Source organism: Bradysia coprophila, unplaced genomic scaffold, assembly GCF_014529535.1.
Source record: "Bradysia coprophila strain Holo2 unplaced genomic scaffold, BU_Bcop_v1 contig_151, whole genome shotgun sequence".
NCBI lineage: Eukaryota > Metazoa > Arthropoda > Insecta > Diptera > Sciaridae > Bradysia > Bradysia coprophila.
This window is the reverse complement of record NW_023503423.1, coordinates 7,389,979-7,412,098: the sequence shown is the minus strand read 5'-3', so window position 1 is coordinate 7,412,098 and position 22,120 is coordinate 7,389,979. Positions and strand designations below refer to the sequence as shown.

Here is a 22,120-nt window from a genome sequence, read left to right as displayed (position 1 = left end):
TTGGGAAATGGATTCTTACAATCAAGCTGCAAGGATCAGAATAGCGAACGTTGGACCAGAAAAAATATCAAAAATCCAAACTGAAGCTGTATTGTAGGGTGGATCGTAAACGATATTTTAACGCATAAAAGTAAAAAAAATTGAGGTAGGAGCAGTTGAGTAAATGAATACTAAATGTAGTATCGGCCAAGGGTAAATCTAAGCAATGATTCACTAGATAAAATTCCAAAAATTCACCGGAGGCGTTCCAAATGGATTTAAGATTGATGAAATTAGGGTTGCATTGATGTGGACCTGAGCATCTAGGGGGCATGTTGACCGCAAGTGAGTGACACTATGTACTCCAAGATGCAACTGGTCGGTCAGCTCCATGTAATATTGTGATGCGAGGATTAGAGAAGGAAAATATGATTTGATGTCATTTGAAAGCTGTGAAAATTATCTTTCTAACAAGCCTAATATGGCTATCATACCAAGTGTGCATCAAGAGATATAATAAGTTTTTTTTTGTTTATTTAAAAGCGAAAAAAAGGCTGCAGGGCGCAACCAGTAAAAAACGATCTTTTCAAAAACAAATATTTACAATAAATAAAAATCATCAACTCCATTACGTCCCAAAGTCCCCAAGATGCAACTAGCGTTTCTCCATTGAATTTCATAGCTTTCAAATGATATCAAATTTGACCATATTTGTCACTGCAACTGGACTTGAAGAATAATTTTCGGATGTTAAACCTCTAAATTTGGACGGCCATAGAAAAATACAGGGAGGTCGTAGCGTAGCAACGTGGGGCTCGTTTGAAAGCAACTCAAATTACCTTTCGATTGACCTGCTTAAAAATTTGACTGACAAATGGGTACATTTTTCGTATTTTCGAAATATTTTTTCACTTTGGACCAGTGTCGGCGTCGTGACGTGAGGAACAACGAACTTTTTCCCCTATCTTATACTCCCATCTATTCCTCACATAAAAAAAGAATCACGAAAATCTGTTGATTTTGTCCCTGAGATTTTACTCACGCCGTTTTCTCGGATTTTTGAAACACTGTGGAACGGTATTATGACAGAATCAGTTCGCATCTTTGGTTGTATTTTGCCTTGACTGCTCCTGCCCACCTCATGTTCTGGTTGAGGGACTCGAGTACTACACGAAACTGTATTCAGTCGTTTCGGAGAACGGGCGCACGTGGCCGTGCGGGATCCACGAGTCATACAGATTGTTGTAGCAACGGATAGAGGGACTAATTATAAGTTAATTCATGTCAAAATTGCTTCTCTCAACAACCTGGCCACGGAGCAACAGCCAGCTAAAGTCGAAATTTCGACATTTTTGAATGGTGATATGTCTAAGACGAATAAAGTTTGAAACTCTTTGAATGGCGATAATGGTAGAGGATTCCATGCTCTATTAAACGCCAAGAATGGATTTTACAAAATTTGTCTGAATTGTACACTATTTGTAAAAGTTTATTTTCACCATCCTCGACGAAACTTCAACTCATCTGTGATACACAGGTCGATCTTTCTTGTATCAAAACAATAATGCCTGATCAGCCTGCAGTCTTAGCTTTACAACGATACCAAACTTGCCATACCAGCCTCACAACAAGTATATGCTACGACATTTCGTTTGCAGCAAGGTCACTCTATGACGAAATTTTCAATTTATCATCCATCTTCAAGTGCCCGTTTCTTTAGGATGAGTGGTATTGTTATCCATTCTTCATAAATAAGTGGTTTAAGGTATTTGAAGCATTTCTTACATTAATTACGTGTATCTGTATCGCTACATGTTAGAGGAAATTTACCCCAAAAATATGTGGAAATCAACTTTAACCGACTCCAGATGCACGTAAACATTGAAAAAAACGAGCCGTCAGAACAGTCGGAGCGTTTGCTGCGACTGAGCCCCGTACAAACCCGTACATCTATTGCGCACGTGACCCTACTTCGTCCGTCGCCCTACTCTTACCGTAAGCCTATTGCGCCCGTAAACGTCGTAAAATTCTTATGCAATGTGTACGTCTTAAAAATTGCGCATAGCGCAATTACGAAGCCCCGTACGACGTTCCTTTCAAAAGTAACACAAACTACACTTCCCACTGATCAGTGATTTTGGAATTATCATTTTCACCTATTTATATTGATTTTACAAAAATCCAAAATGGCGGCCGACGGCCATTTTGTTAGGAGGTGGAAAATGCAACGGCTGCTTTACATTCGTTAGTACCTTTCAAACAAACAAAAATTCATGAAATTCGGTTAAATTTTACTCGAGATATTAACAAAAAACACCACCTTCACTGTACGGCCGAGTAGCCACATATAAGCTCACTCCAAGAGACCTAGCTCACGCTCCGGTAAACCGAATTTCATAAACTTTTTTTTCCCTGATTGGTACGGTCAATACCTATCTAATAAATCAAAATCCATCTAAATCCGTTCAAATTTGACTAACCTACAAGCAAAAACGGATTGCCGCCCTGTACCTAGTTCACACCAAGGGGTCTAACTCACGAGTCGGTCATCCAATTTCCATAAACTTTTTTTTTGTCGATAGGTATTGTAAATACCTTTCATTTGATGTATCACTTACAAGTGTAGCCTTTAAATGGCCAGAGAAATCTTTGGAAAACGTTAAAGCACTTATGGGGCCCCAGCTCTGGAGGGGTCGACCCAAAATCGCCCATCTTCGAACTTAGCCTCACTATTTCAACTACCTTTCAGGGAAAAAAAAATTTTGAAATCGGATTTGATTTACTCAAGATATCGACGGACAGACGGACAGACGGACAGACAAAATTTTTATTGCGGATTCGTTATCTATGAACATAGGCAAACACTTTGCCCTTACCGTCTGCTTCGAATTCCATCAATTACACACGGCATCGTAATCCTATAAGCCCCTTCGTACTTCGTACGGGGCTAAAAATGCTCCAAATAACTCAAACCATTTATGAATGTATAGGCAGACTGTTGGACAGACTCATCCTCCGACGATTATGCAAGTCTAATACATTGTGTCTATTGGAAACATTGGTATCGTACCCTTTGTTAGAAACAGCAAGGAACTGTTTCGAACAAGCCAAATTTGAATGAAGGTAAATAAAAACCACTCGTCACACCAATTTAGCTTTAAGTGCTCATAGTATATTCTCTGAGTATAAAGGGATTTTTATATATATACGATCGATTACATTTCATGCGAACAATGGCGGTAAATATAGATTTTCTTTTCCTTTATAAATGTTTGTGATTATAATTGATAATATTGTATTATTGGTCTTCTTCATTGTAATATGTTTTGTTGTTGTTGTTGTTGAATCGACCGTCTATACATTATTATTTTTGGAAGAACAACGTGTTGAATTTTCGTGTTTAAAATTTTTATTGATGCGGTTTTAATGTGGATGGTATAGACTATAAACGAGCTGTATTTGATGATTGTCTCTGATTATATAGGTGAACCAAATTGTGTAATGCACTTAAAACTTTTCATGGTTTTTTCTCTGGTTTGCTTTAAATTTTCCTTGTTTTCATTTATATAAAGAGAAATAAAAATTTACTCCGAAGCCAATTCGTAAAAAAAATAATTTTTCTCTGCGCGGTGACTAGAATTTACTGACCGAATTTCGTTTTCTAAATATTTTTGAAATTTCGTTCTTTTTTATCGTTCCTCCCTCAAGTGTCCGATAACTTTTTATTTTTTTTTATTTTATTATTTGTTTCGGATCAATTCAATTTACAGATTTTATTTTCAAAAGAATTTATTTTCAATATTTTTAATGTTGGAACATAATTCTAAAACCCTCGTAAGCATTTCTTTTGTTTTTTTTTGTGGTTGTCCGTCTCGTATTTCTAATTCAGCAAATTAACGGCATTCGGACAAAAGTTTCATCAGTTTAAAAGTTTTGACACACGAAACACAAACATGATTTAAACATGGAACCAAGTCAAAATTATTTCACTTTCAGTTTTCACACTTTTCTTTCTTCCCAACAAAAAAAATCATTTTTTTTTCTTGTTCAGTTTATGGCAACATAACATCCGTACTCGATTTGAAGTTTGACGATTCGCCGAACGAACTCTATCAAACATCAAAACCCATACCAAGATCACATCGCCATAATTTGCAGTCCCACTCATTGATCGACTGTACGATATATTCGACGCTGTGGTTCCGGTGTGTAATGAATTTTTGTACGGAAATGCTGTGGTGATCCGGGTACCGATTCTGAGCCGCGTCTCGGCGGTAAAGGTGGTGACGGCGATGTTAGTCTGATTAATAGAAAATCTCACTGAAACGGTCACAAATAAAGATCAAATGAATGAATGAATAACCTTCTTGCCGGTATCGGTGACCCTGAGGACGTCTGACCGTATTCCAGTAAATTACGTCTTAGAACTAAGGGTGATTGACCTCGATTGTATCTGTTTGAATGAACATGAATAGAAAAACCTTCTAACGAAAGTAACCTACAAACAACAACAAAAACCAACCTCGGTGGCGGATCCGGACTACGATGATGTCTGCGATCAATACTAAGAATATGTGGACTTGGTGGATAAATCATCGATGAAACTGGTAGCTGTGAACCGGATGTACCGTAAGTGTTTGGATTCGGCGATGAGCGTTTATCAGCGGAACTATTTGCTTCTTTTTCCTGTTGTTGCTGTTGCTGCTGCTGTTGCTTATCTCCGGAAGTTAAATTCAATTTAACATAGGAGGCAAATCGTCTTTTAACTACACCTGCAAATGAATTGAACCATCCTGAACGGATACATGGATGGATCATGGCAGAAAGAAGAAAAAAAAGCGATGGTTAAATCAAACACACCAAGCAAATTATAAGTGAGCAAATTAAAAACAAATAACTCAAACGCGGCATCTAAGTCAATATTATCCTAGAGGGAACTAGTGATTTTGATGGATGTGAGATGCTTTGTTTTTAGTGAAATCTATCTGATCTACAAAAGACGAAAAAACATGCGACCCAATCGGTTCATTTGTTCCGATGACTCTATTATAATGGTTCGTCGTTTCAACGGTCAAAAATTATAATGAAAGAAATTGGGATAAAACGGGTCTGTGTCACCATAATATCCAAATTTCTACGGCTATTCTATTTCGGATTACATCTAAACAACAAACGAACCGTGAACATCTCTAGCGAATCTAGTGAACAAAAAATGGAAGAAAAATTATGAAAATTGAACTGGGTCAATAATGCCGGTGATACGTAAACTTTGTACTGTAAAGTGATTTCAAACGAATTACCACTTTCACGTTTTCTCTGTCCACATATACGGCGATATTGTAAGCAATCCCTATACACTAAACAACTCTTTCGAACACAGCTTCTAACCACACGACTTTTAGTTCAGACACTATGAGGTGAATCTCCCTGTTCTGTTTTCCCTAACGTCCGCTAAAAAAAATTATTTCCCGAAGTTCCCCAGATTGTTTCAAAAAGTTTGTTCAAAAATTCGGGAGTGTAACTTCCTGAAATTAGGTCCATTCCTCGGAAGCGTGACAGTGTGGAGAAGAATGGTAAATATGTAAGAAGACTTAAATTCTGCAATAAAACTCGGAACAAGTCTTGTTTACCAGAACCTGAACGGAAAATACTTTAAGCCTGTTCTGACTCGAGCTAGGTTTTGACCTGAATCTGATACAATCAATTTAGACCTGAAATGAATTTGCCTGATCAATTCACACCCAACCTGGCACCCGACAAGTTTACTTGAAATTTGTATGGCGAATTCAGGCCACCTAAAACCGAACTGACCTGACAAGTTTTCACTCACAAAAAAGAATTGAAAATCTCACATGGAGCGGCTATAACTGTGTCTTCAGGTACAATAGCTGCGAGTGCTGTAATTTTTGTAGAAGGCGCTACAGTTCTCACAGTTATTGTAAATTACATAGAGCCATAGTTGGCCGCTACAGGTGAAACTTTCCTGCCAGTAAGATAGAAACGGTCTCAGGTGGTCAGGTTTGTTTTCTAAAATATCTGACTTGATCTGAAAACTTTCAGATGAAACTGGCCTATGACCTTTTGCAAGCTCCGGTATAAAGCCTAGGACATTTTCTGAATTTTATCTTTCCTTTTTTGAGTATGAAATAAGACCAGCTCCAGAAACGAGATGAAATGCACGGGAAAAGTGGTTTTAGAAGGAGAAAAATTATTTCCTCTTCAGATTTTTTTCAAATGAAACAGTAACCTGATCACCTACGGTCACCATTGCAGCAAGCTTATATCTTTGAATGCTAAATGTAACCAAATCAATAGACTGACAGACATTAGGCGATTACGACTCAACAGAATTTCCAGGGATCAAGATTATTTGCAAATTAAATCAATAAACGAAACGTTAGAACGCATTTGTGCCACCTACCTTGATCTTCTTTACTTGATTCACTTTTTCCATTCACCACATTCTTTTCGGCATTCGGTTTCCCATCCATTTTCGACATTGTTCGACCGTATAAATTGTTACTATACACGTCCTGGTTACCATAACCCGAATTGCTACCACCATGTTCATTGTAAACATTTTGCGGTTTCGACGATATTTTCCGATTATTTGAATTGGTGTAGGTGAATGGGTTCTTTTGGCCATTTTGATTCGATTGGGGCTGGTACGTAGGAATATATGAATTACAACTAGGCGGCGTATTCGGCGGTTGTAGATATTCATGAGTCGGATCGAATGACTTGTCGAATTGATATTTCGGTATGTGGCTAAGAAATGGATTTGTGCTATCAACCGGCCGGTTTCGTTCGCTTTTGTCGCGATGCTGACTTTGTTGGTGATAGAATCGTTGGAGTACTGCGAAGAGAAAGAGTCAGTACACCGTAATGCGAATGCATCTTCATCGAACACCAACCTATGGGACTTGTATTTCCTAACGGACGAGTGCATTGAGTTTGATCAGAAACTGGAATTGTGGTTTGAAACCGTTTTCGAGCGTATGGAGAAGTTGTGGCACTTTTCGAACCTCCGACACCATCCGGCGGATGTTGCAAATTCCAAAAACTATCTTGCGGTTGAGAGTATTTCCGTTGTAAGTACGGCGATCCCGGAAAGTACTTTTGAGTACGATTGTGAGCTGCGGGAAACAAAACGTTCGATTAGTCACTCGAATAACGGTCATATAACGTCCACATTGGACTCAAGCAACACACCAATATTATTGTAAATTGCGTCCATTTTCGGACTGGGACTGCTTCCATAATCACCATCCGATGGCTGGCATCGTCTCTGCGCGAACGGTGACTTCATGTACAATTGGTTCATTTCGTTTATGATATCTGTTTCGTCTTTCATATATCCGCCGTTTCGTTGGACGTAAAATTGCTTTTTGGGTAAGAGTGGTGGCGGTGGTGATGGCGTCACACCATTCATTTCCATCTGTTTTAATTGATTTAAGTGATTGGGTTGCTGATGGCTGCTGTCATGATTCGGATATTGATGTTTCACTGCGGCATTCTGATATAATTGAGGTTTTTGGTTTGGTGGCGGTGTCGATGGTGATGATGATAAAATTGAATGAGAATGTTGTTTGTTTAAGAGGCTATTGCTGCTGCTATTGTTGATGTTGTTATACTGATAATTTGGTATTTGGGTAGATGTTTTTAGCCGTGCTGTGGTGTCCGGTAACGGAGAGTTTCTGCAACAGCAATTTTTTCAATTTTAAAATTTTTTTAAGACATCAGTCGATGACCGCCGCAAATTAAATTTTCAAAATTCTACGAAAGCATCAAATCAATTAAGTAATAAGAGAACCACAACGACTAAACGACTAAAACAACGTTAGATGCAATTAATAAAGATTATTTTAAGCTTTAAACATGCGAACAACTAAGCGCAGTCTGATAATTCAAACAGCATAGAAAACCAACGCTAGGCTTTTTCATGCAACCAATACACACATGCCTATTGGAACTATATGACAGGAAGGAAATGCAACGAAATACTGGGTGACAAACGTAATAAATTTGAAAGGAATTGCTGGCCTTATAAAAGGTAGTCCTATTGTAAGATGTCTGTTTTTCACGAAGTTTTTGTCTACTTAGAAGTGACTTAGAAGTGAAAATATGAAGTCCATGCGTCCAGTGGAAACTCTATTCAGAGAAACTACATTTAATAAAAATGAAGTCTCAACAGGTCGGTCAGGAAGTGTGAGAATTTTTCTAAGAAAACGTCTCATTTCGACTGATTGAGCTTTCTTTCAATTTACATTTTCACTCGGGATTAACACTCGGAACGGGTTAGTTTCAGGTCAGGCATAATTACCTTAAACGCGTTACATCAATAGATTCAATTTTCTGTGGCTTGTGGTCAACCGCTCTAGCTTTCCGTTGCTGCAGTAGTGAACGTATTTAAACTAAACATATCCACTTCAGGTTCAACCTGAAGTTGACCTGTTTGGAGATTAATTGTTGAATGTTTACTGCTGTAACAACGATACCGTACGTACAGAAAGGTAGTGCAGCTGACTACAAACCACAATACCAAATGAAATTCGATCTTTTGTTAATGTCTCTGCGAGAAGAAATAATTCTTCATGACCTGAATTTTGGCTTGTTCCGAGCCTAACTCGGGATGACCAATGCTTTTCTTATATTTACTTAAACAATATTGCAGCGAAAATAAACAGTTAAGTTACTATAATCAGAGTTTGATAAAGATGTCTTCCCGAATCCAGTGCAGTAAAAAGAAGAAAGTTTTTCAGAGAAACCGCCTTAGCAAGTATGTACATCATCTAATCTAGTTCGAAGAAGCTAAATGAAGTCAAGGACACATAAAATTCGAAGCATTTTGGAGCAATTAATTTTGCCTTTGCCTACAATTAGTAAAAGTTAAAAAATATAGCTCAGACGGGTTAAGCTGGATGCATCAGCTTGAAAGCATTTCTAAACAACGCAAGATAAACAATCCCTTGACAACTTATGCATGTATGATACTGCAGTCATAGCTAGATTTCTCAGTGTTCAGTAAAAAAGGCCTGACTTCAATTTACTACCATTAGGTTCGAAATCTCGCAACATTGATATTGAGACGCGAAGATTTTTTGTGCATAAATTATTGAGACTACAAAATGTCGCACTCAAGTCAAATGGGTATCAATACCGTAGATACCTTAAAGGGTGTATTGGAGGTCATTCCACTCATGCGTGAGTGAGCTGTGAAACCCATAATTATAATTATTGATTCGATTAAATACATTACTAAATGGTGCATGTGACAACCGGGAATTGCAGGGACTCTTTTTTTGGGAGAGGGTTTTCCCGTATTTTCTTACATTTTTCACTGTTATCCTTCATTTTGTTTTTTTTCTTCAACTGAAGGAAATTTTCGGAAATGTGGGACACTGTAAGAAAATATGGGAAACCAGTCCCTGGGGTATTGAACAAGTTCTTATCAAACAACTTCGAAATATTTTGAATTTGAGATCAACTATAAGTAAATGGGAAGTGTAAGTGGAATTGGAAAAAAACTAATTTGAACACGTAAAAACTCTTACTTTTGTATCTAAACTGTTTTTCTAGGTTTCTCTGGATTTATCTCATTTCCCATTTGAAATAGCATACGAAATGACAGAAATCAGAGATGAACAGCAGTAACAGCTTAGATCCGAAAGTGAAATTTTTTATGTGTACAAAACAGTACGTGGAAGTAGGGCGAAAACTTCAGATTAATTTCGAACCGTCGAAGATCACAAAACACCTAGATTTTGTTAACTTTTCAGTCGTGTATAGAATCAACTTACTCTTTGATAGATAAATATATTCTGTTAACCTTGACACGCCTAAGCCTAATACCCCTAGAATTTAAACGCAACACAACAAAACAAAAAACAGATACACGAGTGTATGTATACAACAACGACGACGACTCAATAGAAATAATTAATTTTTAATTTTTTTAAATAAAAAAAAATTTGTTTACCAATTCAATACTTACATAAAATATAAAGAAAAAGTTACCTACAAATAAAAAACAAAAAAAATATTTGTATAAAAAACAGGATTTAGTGTGAGTAGGATGCATGCGCGACGAGCAACATTTTACGATCAAAATTTTTTCTTGTTTGCGAATCGATTTTCCGATTTTCAAAATCAATCGAAACAACGAAAAATATTTGTGGAAAACATGCGGACGGATTCTTCGTCAACTTTTAGTCCAATTCAAAGTACACAGAGACTACGAATAGCGTTTTCAAAATGCTATGAAGGCGTATCAAAGACTTGACCCGTTCAAAAGTTGTGTCAGTGCTATCGATTGACAACAGACATACACATTTTGGCGTTGTAATTCAATTGAATTTAATGGCACGTCAATATCGCCTTCATTTAGAAATTTATTTTCAAGATGCAATTGTTGAACGTCAATTTAATGTTGTTCTTGTCGTGTTTTCCGAGTCTTGGAAAATGAAAACAATAGACAGGAGAATTGTATTGAGTTGAGATGTGTGCAGGGACTATTTTACGGAAAATATTTTCCTAGATTTTCCCATGCTTTTCTTAATTTTTCCAAAAAATACTTTTTAAAAAATGTTGGAAAATTTAGGAAAAATCTTTTTTTTGGAAAATTCGAAAAAAATGTTTTTCGAAAAATAGTCACTGGATATATGGGGTGATAGAAGTAGCGATATCTTGCGAAGCAAAAATTATATTAAAGAACTTTGACAACGAGATATCAATGTATTCCGAGTAATCAGAGGAATACACAATGCACAACAAGGCTGTTTGCGTACAAATATATCTAGGAACACTGGAACAGCCTGACCTGTAAATGTTTGAACTTGTTTTGGCCCGATCCAGATACGACTTTGACCTAACTTGAATCAGGTCAATCCTGACCAAAGACGTGGTTAAGGCATGGCTAAGATGAGTACGACCTGAACATTTAACCTGACAGTTTTAAACAAGGACTGTCTTTAGGAAAACATTTCCTGGTTTCTCATCCCTTTTTCTTCAATTTTCCCGTTTTTCCTCAAAATGAACTGAAAAATGTTTCCGGAAAAGTTGAAATTTTTTTTAAATTTTTGGAAAAATTTGAAAAATGTTTTCCCAAGTCCCTGTTTTTCGATGAAACTAGCTTCAGACGGCAGGTCACGATTTAACTTTAAAACATGATTTGAAGTTTCAGATCGAACTGGATTTCGTCAGCGGTTACCCCCGATCGGGCGTTCTCATTCATCTCACGTATCACGTACTGTCCACAATTTCAACTCAACATTGCCGCAATGGTCAAGGAAACCATTCACGATGAGTTTTGTGATCCGAGAGAGACTTTTTAAAATTCTTCAATTACCTATAACTGACGGACTTTCCACATTGAATCGGAGAGTCTATGACTCATCGACAATATCAATCAAATTTATGATAACAGTTAGCATCACCTCGGTCCAATGTCATATAAAAGGTGTCAAAAAAAAACTTCGACTTCAGACTAATTGTTCCACTGCTATGGAAATTCCACTCTTTCCACATGATATTCAATGTCACAGTACGCATGTCGAGTCGATATTACATGCTAAATTGAATAGAAATCGTGTCACAAGTTATCATTACATTAAATGTAGTACCGACGATCTAGGTCACAATACGACCCGAACCCGACGTCCAAATGTTCAGTTGAGTAAATAATATCAAAATCTCCCTGGCTGAAAAATAAACCTCTCAAAGTGTCGAGATGGGCAACGTCACTTCTCAAAATTTATTGTATCACCCGAGTTACGTTAACATGGGAAAATTGATTCTTTGGCCCATCGTTCGACTGATGGTGACTTCAAACGGAACATGGAGAAGTAATTCTGAGAGTCAGATTGGTTGTTTGTATACGAATGAAGTGCCAAACCAGAAATTAATTTTTTTTTCTACAGACAAGACACGACCATTAAATCGACATGCAAATTATGCGACCTTGACAATAACATTTACAGTTAATTGGTTTTAATATTGTCAGATTAAAAAAAAATTCTAAAATCCAAAGTTGGGTTCAATCCAGTTGGGAAGGGAACAAACGTTAATAAAAAAAAAAAAAATTATGAAAAACGATCCACATGCCATTGTTTTCGTGCACCTTACCTGCAATTCGATTTTATACCAGACGTTTCCATAACATGAGCAAACCAACCAGCCACATCGACCGGCTTTTGTTCGTATATCTTTAAAAAAGGTTGCTCCTGCAGTTCGGGATATTTTGGTCTCTCTTTGTAGTTCTTTGTCAAGCTAAAATGGAAAACAAAAACGATCGACCGTTACTTCCTCCGTTCAGTTTACATTAACTTTAGCGCACCATCTCCTAACGAACGTTTGAAATTCTATTGAAAAGTCCTTGTCCGTGGGTAGACACGGCGGATCGGCCTCTAACACACGAGTCAGAACCTCGAAATCGGTTTTGCAGCCTTTGTACGGAAACGAACCGGTAGCTAGTTCGACAAGCGTTATACCAAGTGACCAGACGTCGGCCCGAATGTCGTATTCCGGTTTCTTTGGATCGATTCTTTCGGGCTATGGTGCATGAGAAATTGAGTTAAAGAAAATGCCGTACCATGAACACCAATGAAAATAACATACCGCCATGTAAGCAGCGCAGCCGGCGGATCGAGTCTTAGCTTTAGAGTCCACCAAACGACCACTGATGCCGAAATCGCATAATTTTATGTTGCCACGTTCGTCGATCAACAAATTTGATGGTTTTATGTCTCTGTGTATCACACCGTGCACATCTTTAAGGTAGGACAATGCCTTGACAGTCTACGAAGTCGTAAAGGAAATGTCGTTGAAGAAACTGTGACAATTCACTCGATAAATCACTTACAGCGACGGTGACTTTTCCTAGTATGTGTTCGGGTACTGGCCGATTTGATTTTTTCAGTAATTTATCGAAACATGTGGCCATCAATTCCATACAGATCCAAACATCCATTTCCGTTATAAAACAGCCCAGACACTCAACGATATAGGGACAATCGTGTGACTTTAACACAACATCAATGTCCATGATGATACGTTTCGTTTCTTCATGATTGCCGGTGCGACGCATTTGCTGTGTTAGCGATAGATTAAAATCGATTGAAAAATTGGCAAATATTTATCGGTGCTCGGTGCACACATATGAAAATACGAATACTCACTTTGACAGCAATTACACGACCCGTTTGTTTGTGTCTCATTTGAACCACATGACCGCTCGTACCATTACCCAATTCACCTAAATGTTCCAAGTCTTTTATATCTGTTTTGTGTGGCACATCGTCAATATTTAGTATGCCATTTCGTTCCTTAATATTTTGTAATTTATTTTCCGTCTCCGGTTCAATGACATTTGCTGGAGGTTGTTGTGAAAAGGGCAATTTTAACAGCATTTTTCGTCCGGCTGTCGGTGTGCCCTGACCCACTGAAACGAAAAAAGTTTGACTGTCTGTGCATATGCCGTTTGGAGTCGTGAATATTCATTTAATTCAAGCATAAAAACTGAAATTGTCTTGGATTTGGAACCCATTACTGAACGAAGGTTAAACGCATCTGATTTTCATCATATACACGTGTATCTACAACAAGATCCGTAGATCACGAAGGGACGAATTGCATCAAAATGCCAATAAAATAAAGCTGTAAGCAAGTTATTTCCTTGTTTATTGATTTCGCTAAATCATTTGACAGTTCCGTAGAAGAACAAACTTAATGGGATAACGAAAGAGAAACACGAAAATCCATTTGTAAACATCACAAGAAACGTTTCCCCAAAAAATAAACGTTCATAACGTTGATATTTAATGGTGAACACACAATTCCAGTGGAATAACATTTCACAAAAACAATCAAAGTAAAAATTTGGAAAAAAGTGCACAAAAAAAATCAAATCCTTACAATCACTTGGGCGTTTACTGTGTCCAAACGATTGGGGTATCATATTGTCTCTGGTCTCAATTTCCTTTGTCAGTTTCTCCTGCAACAGTTGTAGGCGACTCGATAGATCTTCTGTCTTGGCCATTTGATTATTTTTGTTTGGTTAAGAAACCGTTTGAGTAAATTACTTTTATTATTTTCTAAAGTGTCAAATGAAAAACGAAGGTAGCCATTTGGGCTAATTCACAATGATATTCAGAAAAATATAAAAAAATGGTGTTCACCAGTGTGACATGTGCGTGTTGCCAGATTTGACACAACAGCTACAACTGCTGAAGAGGAATTACAATTTGAAATATTTTCTATCAGTCACAACAGTTCAAAAGGCTCGGTGTATTTGGGACTAAAAGTGTCTTGCCCGTTTAGACAGGTCTAGTCCCAAATACATCGAGTCACAATTAAAAGCATAAGCATTAAACATTTTCTTCAAGTTGATTTCACACACAATCTGTACTGAGTGCGTTTATCGATTTCCGTGTCTTACCTTCGTGGGTGTCTTAACCTGTTCTTTCAGAACCTTGGATTTATCTTCAACAAACTCATATTTTATGTCAAAATAATATTAAGAGCGTACAAGGGTTTAGCTTCGGACAAAAACGAGATGCTACGGCCCCATGGTGCATCTCTTTTTATTGAAACGAAACTCGTATTGTGTCTTCAATAACAATAGAAAATTGAACACCGAACACACTCATCATAGAAATATAGAGAAAACAAAATGGCCACCGTGATAGAAAAATTTTTCTTTTTGGTTAGTTTCTTGAAAATAAAACCTTATTTAAAAAAAATTGGAAACATGTTTCCATTATCCGCAATACAGATAATGATCAAGGCTATCAAGGCTGTATACTTTGGCGAGGTCACGCAGATGCAGATACGCGTGTTACACACCACGTTTCATACAAAAAATTCACCACGCCATACAAATTCAATTTTGGTGAATTTGTTTGTATGGAAAAGGTGTGTTCCCGCGTATCTAATAAAATGGCGATCTGCGTGACCTCCCCAAAATATACAGCCTTGATGATGATTACCTAAAGTGAAATATTTTTTGAAAAATATTCGTGAAAATGAAATAATTTTATAGATCTGAAAACACATTTCTGTTAAGTAAGGTTAAAATTAACCGTTCGCCCCCTTTTTGTTGTATTCCATCTTTTGAATCCTGTGAATTATGTTCTTAAAGATGCCCTATTTTTCGCACAATTTTGGTTCTTGTCCGAAGCTAAGTCCTTGTACGATCTATGGGATGCTAAACGATAAGATGAGTACAGAGTTCGTGAAAAATGCATGCAGAATCGACCTCTGCAAAATGCTTGCAAAATATGACACAAAATGTATGAGCCAGCTGTCAAATATTTTGCAAGCACAGTGTAAACATCAGGTTTAATGACTAAAGTCAATGAAAAGTTGGCAATTCAGGAGAGTCAGTTTTCGTTTTTGAGAACCTCTTTTTAGTCACCTCACCTCACCCTCTAGAATTTTTGGGAGTGTGGTTAGTTGTCAGAAATACACTCAGGGGACTCAGAGTCAATCATGCAGTGATGCAATTTGCTTCAACTGCTTTTCAGCTCCTCTGCGATTAAGATTCGATGAGTAAACGTAAGAAAACTTTTGATCTTATCAATTGCTAAGTTTCAATTCCACACTTTAAGAGCCTAGATCAATTGCGGAATTTTAAATGAAACTAACCAAAAATAACCGAGACGTTCAGTTGTAAACCCGCATTGTGTTAGCCGCCGCCATTCGATATCTCACCGCTAAGAATTTAACGCGAAGATACCGAAAAATAATATATGAGAACTACACAGAGCCGAAGAGCCGTCATAGTCACTTTTTTATAGCTCGTCGAACGGGAGTTGAGTTTTGCATCTTTTTCGTAAAAGTTCTTTCAGTGAAAAAATTAAATCAATTTCATGTTTACAATAATGTGGAATTTGGTAATTATGATAAAACGTTAAAACGACGCTTCGGCCGTGCTCCAGTGTTAATAAAATTCGGTTTTGGGTGTGATCCAGAGTAAATACTTTCGCCTCGAAAAGATATTTCATGTTAACAGAGTGGTTTTTCATCGACTGAAAAACTGGTCGATTGGGCAATTTTGTCATAATATAGAAAGAAATAAAAAGTTCTCGGTTAATTGGTATCAATCAAATCGTTTCCTGTGTGTTTGTGCTGCCTTTGTTTAAATAAATCTAAATTGAAGATTGTGCAATCAAAGAAAATTGTGAACAAAAACCGATGTTGTGATAGTTTGGGGAACGAGAACTAGTTGAAACAGCGAAAAAATGGAGTTCCCTCCCAGCTTATTAGTGAAACTCCTACATTCCGTTCCCCATGTTAATATAACTCTGCATGTTGTCAATAATACATTTAATCCGAACAGCAATGTTTATATTGAGGTAAGTTTCGAGCCAAAAGTTTTTTTTTATTTCGATTTTTTTTCTATTCTTCGTTTTCGTTTATGTGTTCATTCGAAAGTTAGATGCCCTGGTAATTTTCTCCACGAAATTGCCATTGCACTGTGATTTCAATCGCGTTCATAACAAAATAAACACACGAAATTGAACCACATACTGCGATATTAAATGATATTAAATGATGGTAAAAATGGTCCCATCGATCACCACCATCTCCAACGTTATACACACACTTGACCATCTGGTATTCGTCAAAAGAAATAATTAGAAATTGTTGGCCTGAGAAAATTTTTTGGTTCTACGTTTGATAAACAACCAAATCAAAGCATACGAACCATTACAGATTGATGGTCGTTTCAAGTTGATATGGCATAATTGCTCTCGTTTGATTCAAGTTATTAACAATTAACGAAATGACTGGATTGGCTTTCGCTAAGTCAAATGTTTATCGAAAATTCATTTCTCCGGAATTTTCTCAGCATTTCATAATTTTCGGGTTAATGGATTATAAGCCAGCCAGCGACAATCATTTTTATTTCGTTGTTTTTTATCAATTCGATTTAAAAATGTTATCTTCAGAAATTTTTTTTTGATTGTGATGTGTAATTGATTCGTCGGGCTATTTAATGAATAGCGGAAAAAAGAGAGGGAATTTTGACCTACTTTCCACGAAAACTTGACTAATAATTTTCGCCACAAAAATCGGCAGTGTGCTCTCTATTATGTTTCCGTTTTACGTTGCTGATCCGCGCCCATACTTTCGATAACAACATTGTGATTTATGGTAACGATGTTCTTTAAGAGATAAAGCATCATTTGTCAGTTTCATGAAATGTGTTTTGTAAGGGCGAATTCAAGTTTTCCTTCCAGGTGCGATAAAAGCTTTGTCGGAGAGCTTAAAGGTACTTTTATTTTGTTTATAAGGACATGGTTGTACACAGTTTATACGGTGAATAGAATCCTCACAATTTTTTTGTTTTATTTTTGATATTCTTTGCATTCACCTCGAGCGCGAATAATATATCGGTTTTTAAATGATCCCCTAAAGGGCCCAAAATATTCATTCACCTGATATTTAGATCCTTGAATTGATCTCTTAGAATTTTCTTTTTCGATTAACTTACCATTGCTCATCATCCAGCCCGATAAATGTGCGATGTTTTTTTTTGTCCATTTCTGTTCAGAGAATACGCAAGCAGCGGAAAACGCGATTCTAGGCGGAAATGTGTATCGTCATTTCGTTTGAATTTTTATTGCGATTTCGATTGTGATTCATCTTTGTTTGCATTTGAAACTATTCTTTTGTAATTCAATTATACTTTGCTTTATATTGCGCAAATATTATTATAAGCAATTCGGTTAGAAAAAACCAATTTCCCTTTCGCATTGTTGGCGAAAAAAAAATCCATTGACCCGATTGTCTCGTTTCGTGAACATTGGGGATAGAAGTTTTCACAAATTTTTATCGAATTACAGTGAATGTCAGTGAAATTTATACATTAATTTTCTTTAGCTGTTTTACAGCTGGTGCACTCATGCAAACAAGACTACTCTTTTACGGCCTTATACAGTTTTATCGGTACTTGTATGAGGTCGTATAAGCATTTCTGTTTGTATAAATGGATCAGCTGGAAAAAGTTGTTTAAACTTCACTGACGTTGACTGTGACTGTTCGATGGATCTCAGAAGCATACCTCAAAACAATTTTTTTTCAACTTCTATCCCCAATCGCCGCACTTATTAAATTGTAAATGAGAATTGTTGCAACGCCATTTGATTTTGTAATGTTGACTTATTCATCTGATAGAGTTATCGTTTCAGAAACTACTTCAATCGAATCAAATATGCTAAGCAAATCATTAGAAATGACTTCGTGATCAATGAGTAAACGTTTTCTATTTAACTAGTTTCGGAGTACAGACTTCCTACAAGTGATAAACGTTGCATCTTATTATATTTGTCATACAACAATATTATGTCAATCACGACATAGTGAAATGAAACAGGCAGGAGGAGTCGAGGCAAATACACACAAAGAAGGGACCTACATCCGGTTATGTAGATATTTATGACAACGAATAATAAACGCCTTTTTAGCCACCAGATTTTTGGATTGTCACAAGAAGCCAGAAGTCAAAGTGTGACAATAAACATCGTGTGCGTAAAATAGTTATTGTATCACTCTCGGCCTGTGGCCTAAAAAAAGTTTTACTTTTCATCACTGAGTTGAGAGAAAAATCGTTTGCGCATTCGTTGTCTATATTTGTATTCCCGCAAGCTTTTTACAACAAAATCCAAAATCCAAAAGGTTACTAATGAATATAAGTCTCACGCCAATCGACTGCCTGGTTAATAACCAGTGGTTATCCTCAATTCATTTTACCAAGTATTTCCAATCGAAAGTGTCACACTTCCAAAAAAACAATTAATTAAACAAAATAATGTTCGTCTAGACTCTATAGCTCGAATTCGCATCGAAAAACAAATGATTCGATTTGTGAAATGAATTTATTTTTGGATTCGACACAAAACGATCGATGTCAATGTTTAGCGAATCTTCTTCTCAATACCTATTATAGGCGACAAAATTGTGATAATATGATGTCGAGTGCAAGATGTCAAGGCTTGAGTCGAGGTGAAGTGTCAACTTGCATCATCTATAACGAACGATTCGGTTTTATATGTTTACTTTAGCCGGTTATAGTACGCTGTAGGTCGGTAAAATATGCAAATTAATCATTTTTTTACCAATTTTTTTTTTCTTTTTTTGTATTACTGCTCGGGAATCTCATCAAAAAAATAAAACTAAAAATCGTAGAATGTCGAAATCGTTTTTACATTGAACTCATGCGATTAAAAGTTACAGAAAAAATTATCTTGTCATTTTTTGAAGTGGATACTCGAATAAAAATACAGTTTTCAAAAGTGGAAACACTTCCGCATGGCTGCACATATATATATCCAGTTTTTTATGCTATCCCACCAACAAACGAAAATTTTCGTTTGGATTATTCATCTGGTTTTTTCGAATGGAGAATGGGACACATAGTATGAAAAAAGTTATTTCATTATTATTGTGGCATGCTGTTACAGTCAGCTCCCAGTAATTATTCAGTTTACTTTTATTGAAATTTAACAACATTCCCGTAAAACTCTAACGTTTTTTTTTTAATTTCTATTTGTTAAAATATTTCCATTTCGTTCAAAACTATTAGTTAGGCAAAAGTTTTCCACTCAACAATAGGGATACGATGAAATTATAATATGAAAAATCACCATAGTGGAATAACGATTCGAATGAATAGCAGAGTTTTATTTAGTTAACTATCAGATGTGTATTATAGGATAACCTAGTTACATAATTCAGATGCACGTATTCAAGTCAAACACTCTCTGACCATTGTCAGACACAGTTTTGGTTATTTTTTTATACTTATTTTTACTTATTCTGAACGAAAGCATATTGTTTCTGTGGAAAATGAGAAATATGTAGACAAAAACCCCATTCTGATCGGATGAGGAAACTTCATTTGAAAGTTGTTTCACAAATTTAATTTACAATTTAAAAATCATCCAAGTTCGATCTATCTGCAATCAGAATTTTCCCACTGTCTATCAATGCTGTGTATTTCAGCGAAAATTATTTTTCCCCACTGCAACTGCATCAACACTAATTTTTAAATTAATTGATAAAGTTTTGCATAAAAACCATTAATTTAAATTGTCGAAATACTCATTGAAGTATTTGAAACATTGGTTAATGGTGGTTCCACCAATTCCACCATTTAGAACTGTATTTAACGGATACATCGATCCGTTCGGAATTGGACAAATTGTTTCATTAAACGGGCTTTATACAAACGACGTCAGATGCTTTTAAGGGATACATGACGTTCCTCAGTGTATGGTAAAATTTTAACCTGTTTTGCGCGGCAAGTTTAACGCCCTCACTTGGACATTTAGGGTTTAGCAAAATGTCAGGATTCGGCACATTTCAAGTGAATGCATTAAGGTTGTGAGATCGTGCCTCACCCGTGGACAAACAAATTTTTTGTGAAATCCAACTCGATTCTGGTACTTCAAAACTATCGAAAATTTTCTGAAGAATTAATGAATCCATTCTCAATCACATAATACAGTTTGTTCATGTCATTTTTACACAGTTTTAGATATGTCAGAGTTTTAAATGTACCCAGTCAATTAAGTTCTTCCCAAATTATGAATTTTTGGCGCAAAATTTAAAATTTCTATCGCGAATTCAAATATTGCGCAATTTGGGAAGAACTTAATTGACTGGGTACATTAAAAACTCTGACATATCGACAATCTTTAGAAACTGTGTAAAAATGAAATGAACAAACTGCAGCTATTTTGATAACTAGCTAGTAAATGGGATTGTTTTGAGTACTACATGTGACATTGCCGATAGGAGCGAAGCGAGCTCGGCAACACATCATGTGCGTAAAAAAAACCCATTTAGCAACAAGATTTTATCCACTGTAATGTCGAAATCACCACAAATTAACACAATTTTAGTCAAATGATTCATTATTTTAATGCAAAAACACAGAGCTAGAACATACATACTTACTAAATACAATACCAGTAGAATCCGTGCATATGTATTAGATTTGAGCACGGCCCTGTCAGTTTACGTACTGATATGTATAGTATCCGCTACAATATGTAAAAATTTCTCTGAATAGCTATTTTGCTAACTAGATAGTAAATGGAGTTGTTTTGCGCACTACACTAGATGTGAGTCTGTGGATGCAGAAGGAAAATCTTCAATCTCCGGAATTTTTTCCAAGGAATGTTTCCGATTTTTTAGCGATTTTTTTCTGAAATTGAAGGATTTCCGTTAATTTATGAAGATTCTGAAAATTTAAAAAGAATTTTGTGAGAATTTTCTTCTAATTTGAGGGTTATTGAGGGTTTTGAGGTTGTTTTGAGTGGAAAAAGATTTTCAACGTTTATCTACCACTCCTTATTAAACGGAACGTTGTAACGCGTTGCTAAGGGAGTTCCAACAAGAGAGTAAAACCTACTTGAAACTCCTACGTTAAAATTATATTCGATATGAATACATCGATTCATGGATGCTGCTAATTTCGCGAAAAAATTAATTTTATATTGGCCATACTCGTGTTGTAGAATCATTTCTTGCCGTAATTTTCGATTTCTTTGTTATTTTTATTAAATAAATAACGTCTTGTCATATCCAAGTCTCTTCCACTCTCGCAATCCGAAATATTTGCGTTTACAATAATTACGGGTAATTGAAATTCAGCTTGGGTTTAGCTTCCCAGCGCAACTGTACCTCTCGGAATAAATTTCTTCCTATTCAGTCCAAACAATGCCACAGCGACATGAAGTCTACTATTTCTGCGAATCTGATAGACTCTGGTTTTTATTTAAAATGAAAATAAAATAAATTTATTTGACGAATTTGATATCCACAACTGACTCTAAATAGTTTAATAAAAGAAAAAGAAAAAAATTAAAAATAATTCCAATTCGTTTGTGGAATTCTTATTGAATTATTTCCTTCCTGCAGAAAATGTTTCGTATTCCTTTCAGGGATTTCTATCCAGCCGGTATTCATGCTACGGTATTTTCCATAAAGGAAAATATTTTTCTTTTCCCGAACGATTTTTATTTTTGTTATGTTATACTCTATAAATCCGCCCTGAATCATGGTAAAAATGATTTTTATCAATGGGTTTCGATATTCGATGCATCTTCATACCATCGTCTTGTATTCGGATTGT

At 36.2% G+C, this 22,120-nt stretch overlaps 2 protein-coding genes across 4 annotated transcripts in view; one reads left to right on the top strand and one right to left on the bottom strand.

The window, feature by feature from the left end:
• Positions 1 to 3,239: 3,239 nt before the first annotated feature.
• Positions 3,240 to 14,139, bottom strand: LOC119074769 (dual specificity mitogen-activated protein kinase kinase hemipterous-like). Of its 2 annotated transcripts, none has more exons than XM_037181039.1 (12): positions 13,891 to 14,139; positions 13,155 to 13,417; positions 12,839 to 13,066; positions 12,595 to 12,774; positions 12,314 to 12,528; positions 12,103 to 12,246; positions 7,192 to 7,676; positions 6,894 to 7,115; positions 6,401 to 6,835; positions 4,502 to 4,751; positions 4,343 to 4,432; positions 3,240 to 4,279 (listed from the first exon to the last, which is right to left on the bottom strand). In XM_037181039.1, the coding sequence occupies exons 1-12, from the start codon at positions 14,012 to 14,014 to the stop codon at positions 4,144 to 4,146; spliced, it is 2,772 nt and encodes a 923-aa protein (XP_037036934.1). In that variant the 5' UTR covers positions 14,015 to 14,139; the 3' UTR covers positions 3,240 to 4,143. The 2 variants fall into 2 exon arrangements, with proteins under 2 accessions (XP_037036934.1, XP_037036933.1); XM_037181038.1 differs by having other exon boundaries at positions 4,502 to 4,772; positions 13,891 to 14,119.
• Positions 14,140 to 15,720: 1,581 nt separating this feature from the next.
• LOC119074764 (protein tweety-2) overlaps positions 15,721 to 22,120 on the top strand; it is a 29,483-nt gene continuing 23,083 nt past the window's right edge. Inside the window, exon 1 of one of the 2 annotated variants that reach the window (XM_037181033.1) lies at positions 15,721 to 16,331. In XM_037181033.1, coding sequence (XP_037036928.1) covers positions 16,218 to 16,331 — 114 coding nt within the window. In that variant the 5' untranslated portion in view covers positions 15,721 to 16,217. The remainder of the gene's footprint in view (positions 16,332 to 22,120) is intronic. The other variant, XM_037181034.1, reaches the window with a different exon arrangement.